Source organism: Falco punctatus (assembly GCF_963210335.1).
Source record: "Falco punctatus genome assembly, chromosome: Z".
NCBI lineage: Eukaryota > Metazoa > Chordata > Aves > Falconiformes > Falconidae > Falco > Falco punctatus.
Genome location: NC_137586.1, coordinates 65,018,902 through 65,024,632, shown reverse-complemented (window position 1 = coordinate 65,024,632; position 5,731 = coordinate 65,018,902). Strand labels below are relative to the sequence as shown.

General features: G+C 44.3%; 1 protein-coding gene across 1 annotated transcript in view; it reads left to right on the top strand.

Annotated features, from left to right (window-relative positions):
* The first annotated feature begins 140 nt into the window (after positions 1 to 140).
* Positions 141 to 5,731, top strand: part of SNX2 (sorting nexin 2) — a 32,584-nt gene continuing 26,993 nt past the window's right edge. The window contains exon 1 of the mRNA XM_080372653.1: positions 141 to 303. Within this exon, the coding sequence (XP_080228779.1) occupies positions 196 to 303 (108 nt within the window). The 5' untranslated portion in view covers positions 141 to 195. The remainder of the gene's footprint in view (positions 304 to 5,731) is intronic.

Sequence of the window (5,731 nt, the reverse complement as noted above, 5' to 3'; positions counted from 1 at the left end):
CCGCCACCGACTTCACGGAGCGATTTCACAGCAGCTGCCTCGACGCGAGCTCCCGGCGACCCCCGGGAAGGGGGAAGCTACCGCCCCCACCCGGCCCCGACCCGCCGGCCCGCTACAATCACGTGGCGGGAGGGGGCGGGGCGGCCGTCACGTGGGCGCGGGGGGCCGGGGCTGGCGGCCGGGCTGGAGGGGAAGATGGCGGCGGAGAGGGAGCCCCCGCCGCTGGGGGAGGCGCGGCCCGCCGACTTCGAGGAGCTGGAGGACGGCGAGGACCTCTTCACCAGCACTGTGTCCACCCTGGAGGTGAGAGACCGCCCGGCACCGCGGGCTCCGACCCCCCGCAGCCGGGCCGGCGCCCGCCGGGCCCTCCCTTCCCCGCCAGACCGCCGGTGCCGCGCTCCTGCCTGGGGGCTCCGGCCCCCGCCCGGCCGCCGGCCTTCACCGGCCCGGCCCCCAGCAGCGGCCCCGCCTCCTGCCGCTGTGCCGGCCGCGGTGGCCCCTCGGCGCTGCCCCACCGGCGAGCGAGTGACCTCGGCCCAGTGGGAGCTCCGTGGTTCCCTTCGGGTCTTCTCCGGCCGAGGGAAACCGAAGACTCTTTCTCCAAGTGCCGCTGTGCCGGGTCCCCGCTCTCCTTTGCCTTAACCCCTTCTTGTGCTGCCAGGGTAATAAACATTTGCACCTTTCCTATGCACGCAACGCCTCTTTCGCTGGTCCTCCCCCCCACCCCGCCTTAGACTTTGCGTGGATTAATAACAGACCACTTTCTTTGTGTGGCCTCTTTCCCAGTCTTCACCCCCTTGCAGTTTGCAAAAGCGCGTAGAAACTTACTCTTCGCCGGAGGCGGCGCAGCGCTGGGTGCCTCTGGCCGGCTGCGGCCCCTGGCCCCCGCGCCCCCTGGCCGGAGGGGCAGTTCGGGGCCACTGAAGGCAGCAGGCGTGCGTGCCAGGCGTTGTGAAGCCTTGTTCACAGTCGTTCAGTAGTTCAGACAAATGAGTCTGGAAGACAGGAACATTTGTGGTGAACACATCTCTAAACCGTGCTCGCTTTTTGTGTCAGGAGTGTAATACAGAAAAAAAGCCCTAGAACAACTGGATGCATAAATAGTCCTCCTTCTGAAAAAGGCTTATGTGTTCATTATAGTGGGAGCTTTTCTTGCTGAGTTATTGTGGTCGTTTTTCTTCTAAAGTGTTCTGCTAGTATCATCTGGAAGACCTTTGTTCTTCCTGTGCACAGTTGCCCATTTAAAAACAAAATTGTTCATGTTCCTCTTTTCCTGAAGAGTTTCCTGTCCCTGACCTTTACAGTAATAAGATCAATGCATGTTTCTTTGTTTTACCCTGGCTGTTGCCTGTCTTTTAACGAAAAAGGCCAGTATGCAAAGAGGCTCCTAAATGTATTTTAAAGTCACTTGCCTTCTCTCAAGTAGCTTTTTTTTTTTTAATAGATGCATAATCTGTGCTTTGGTAGAAAAAGATCTGTGGTAAAATGCTGTGAAGGAATAGCAAATGATGTGAACTTGCAGTTGACAAGAATTGTATCAGTAGACTTCTGTGCATCTCTGGGTGTATTATTGGAGTCTTGTTCTGTGTATGAAGACAGCAGTTTAACAAATAATGTCTTTACTGGTACAGTCTAGAATTAAAGCTGCAAGAGATAAGATACAGTGTCTAAACCACTGTTACAGTATCTTAATGATACAAAACAGTTATTGAAAACTCCTCTAACTGCAAAAACCAGCGAAGAAATGCACTTTGTATCGAGTGGTTTGGCTGACAGTTCCCTTGCGCTGCTTTGTTTTTGTAAAAAGTATTTGGAAGAAAGTAGTTGAGTAAAAAGGGGAAGCCTCTTTACTTAAAGAGAAGCTTTGAAAAGCCTTGTCAGTGAAACTTTTTTTGACATCTGATCAGCTACAGCATATAGCCAAGAGCCTTAATCTTGTGTTTTTCTTGCAAGTTTGGGAGGAGGAGATCATGAAAATTGACTTTGAACTCCTCACTAGTTTGGATGTAGATTATTTAACTCAAGTGTTTAGGACACCTTAGTCCAGAGAAGAGTGATTATCTCATGGTGCGGGCCTAATTAAACTTCTGTCTGGAGTGTTGTTTTAATCCTGTAAATATTCATGAAATAGCTGTTTCTAAGTGCCAGTGGAAGTTCTACAGTAGCAACAGAATGGCGCCATGCTTTTTGTCATTGATCATGTATTTGTTTGATGATACCAGAGGAGAGACCATGGTAAGAAACAGTGAGGTTCAAAGCCAGTGGTACTTTGAAGTGGTTCCTAACTGGTTTATCTTGGAGCTGTCCATTTGCTTTTTGTGTGATTAATTTCAGTGTCTCCCTCTCCTATTTTTCTTGCTTTCATTCTCATGGCAGCTCACAAAAGGCATGCTCCTTCTTTCTAACCTATGATGTGGTTGTGCATTGGAGAAGCTGTGAGATTTCTACTGCATCTTTCAAATAGCTTCTATGCTAACAAAATCTCCATTTGGAAAACACATGCTAACTCATCTAAGTTTCTTCTGACAACATATAAAGTCACTGTATGTTATGAATGGCAAATACAGGAAGGCTTACTGACTTCAGTGGCTTATCTGTGTAATCAAATGGAGAATATTGCTTATTTCAAGTTGAATTCTCTGATGTGAAGAAAAAGAAGCTGGAGTTTTAACTTTCTTGGTGCATGTACTAGAAGTTAATGTCTTGAATTAAATCCTCTTAATCCTAGAATATAAAAGATTAAAGATCACACTGAGCTGTAATACCTAGCACTTCTGGGGAGCAGTGGGAACACATTCTAAGACTTGAAAACTTGCTGAGTGGCACAGAATGAGAACTATTACTTTCAGTAAATGTCAGGCACTTATGAACTCTGGGCACTAGGCTGAACAGCAGCTTGTCTGAGCTGGTGGGGTACTCATTTCCTTGTCAGATATCCACAGTGCCTAAGAGCAGTAGAATGATTATTTGTTTTTTATTGTGCCAACCATATTGTAATGTCTGGAGGACTGCCTCCACAAAATTCATGGTCACTGAGTGGTCTCCCTTTAGCTGCTAGATTTGCTTTCATCAGTGAGAATGGCCAGTCTGAATCAGACAATTGGTCTGAGCCAAGATTCCATTTACAGTGATACCCAGTGGTGGATTCTGTGTGAAGAACATTACTTGTGATTATATGTAAGTGCTGATAGTCACCCTCAGTGCTCTTCCAGCCTCCAGGTTTTTGTATCTCAAGGACTTCCTGAGCCCTAGGTAACATTACAGTATTAGTAACTTTCCATGAACTTTTAGCTACTTGCTAAATTCTCAAGTGCGTGATTTTTTGTTTCATTAGAAAGTGTCCATGATATGCACAAGTTTTGGAAGTTAACTGTACATTATGAAAAGAATCATCCTTCTGTTAGAGGTTTGTAATCAACAAATCAGTAATCTGCTGTGTCCTCTGCCACCGTTAGGAGGGACTGCAAACAACTGTATGAAAGTAATTTTTGGCAACACATATGAAAAAAGCCTATGTTAGATTTTCTGACAAATAGTATTTTTAGCGTTACTCTCATTTTGTAATTTCCTTCTCCTTCCTCCTCCTTGCCCTAGTCTTTCTCTGCCATCTTCCTTGTTTAACTGTTGCACCACTTCTTACTTAACTTCCTCTAAACATCTCACTCTGTATTGCCTGTCTTTTGTAAAGCAGGTGTCAGATGAACATGTAGCTAGGCTCCACCTACTCATTTCAATGGGTATTTATATTCCTAGTTTATTTTGTAATGGAAGATTATATAGAGGCATTTGAGAACAATCAGTAAGTGGTAGATGTGGTAACCTGTCAAGGACTGTCATTTAGAGCAGGGTGTGTATATAATCCCATTGCCAGTTTATCAGTTTATGTCAAAGATCAGCAATATGCACTTGTTTTTTGCACAGAAGGCAAAACATTAGGTAGGAGAAGTCCAGATGTCTTTAATGATATCCATTGAATTAACAGTGACCATTACAGAAGAAGCAGTTCCAAGGTTAATTCTTGTGTAATTCTACTGGAAATGTGTCTTGTTCCTTGGTGTTAAATCCAGGCTGTAATGGAAGCATGTAGGTTTTCATTCTAGTATGGTTGCTTGTGTCCTCTTACTTCCTGCTGAAAATGTTAACTGTCCTGCCATTGAGTCTGTTCTCTCTGCCCATGCTGTGATTCATTCTTCTGTGATTCTTCATGAGCTTCTGTAACCCTGTTTCAGACAATGAGCTGGCTTAACTTGAACAACTAGAATAATATGATGGTCAGCTTTTGTCAGCCTACTGTGTTCTGACTGAAGGAGGCTAGGAAGGGTTTCAGACAAGTAGTTGAACTGGTTTGAAGGGGACCCTACTATTAAGAGAAGGGAGGATAACCGAACATCTAGGGCTATAATTTCAGCCAACAGAAAATGTGAGAACTTGTTCTTGTTTCTTTTAAGTCAGAGCTATAAAATACTTAATTATTGCCAAAAAATGTAATGCACCAAAAAAAGGAAAAAATTGAGCTTGCTATTGCCGTTTTAAATTGGCATGGGCACATAGGCCTCTCGCCAGAAACTTGTTTTCTAGAAAAAAAGCAGGATCCTGACTGTCCTGCATACCTGAATGTCCTGGCCATTGGGCATCTTGGTTGTTGGATGCTTCACCTGACTTTCTTTCAGCTCAGGAGCGATTTGGAAATTTCACAGGCATGTACCTTTCAGGAAATGGGCATGTTTGGAACACTTTGTGAATCATTGGCCTCAAGTAAACTTAAAATTTCTAAACAGCTGTGCTGTTTGTGTGTGTCTGGCCTGTGAGGTTTTTTTGTTAGTCTTGTCTTTCATTTCTTGTATGATACTCAGGTTTTCACTATGCTAATACTAACTCCTCTGACAGCCATTTTAATCACCATTTCAACTGTACTTCATAGAGATAAGGGAGCAAAGTTGGGGTCCTGTCTTATAGCTTGTGCCTGTGGTAGGGTGTAACTGGAATAGCTTAATATGTTAATAGCTGTCTGGGTGTATGGATGCATTTTTTGAGAAGCTGAGTAGCAAACTGAGCCACTGACTGTTTAAAATAATTGGATTATCAGGAATTACTGCCTCTAGTTTCTGATACATTCAGTGCTGTGGCTTTCTGGGTTTTCATAGTTCCCTGAAAACTATGTCTGTTTTGAAGAGAACTTCTAAAGGTAACAAACTGAAGTTTGTTGCGGAACTCTTAAAAACAAACTGATGGCTGTGTTCAGACCATAAATAATTTTTAAGGAGTTTCTACTCTATGTCTTTTTCATACGTGCCTGGCTATATTACAACTGGTGTTCGTGGAGGTGAATTGATGAACTATATACCCTTCTGCATCTGTGGTAGTGTGGGGTCCCCACTATATCCTAAGCCCCAGATCTATGAAACTGAGCGGGTTGCTGTTCCAAGTAGAGTAGCAGAAAAACTGGTTTGGAATGGGTGTCTGTAATGGTTTTGTGAAGAATTGCTTTTGCTGATAAAACTTTAAACTGCTTGAACCTCACAGGGAAATCAAGCATTTCCGTGCTTTGCTTTTCTAGCTGAAGTACAAGATCTTGAAGTCCCAGCTTCATGCAGCACTGTCGGGAGAGACAGACTGTTACTTCCGCAATATGCTACTTCTGAAAACACTTAAAACTGTTGACTATTAAATGTGACACATACTATTTATACTGTCATTTGTAGAGTAATGAAGCATGTCAAATGATGAGGTT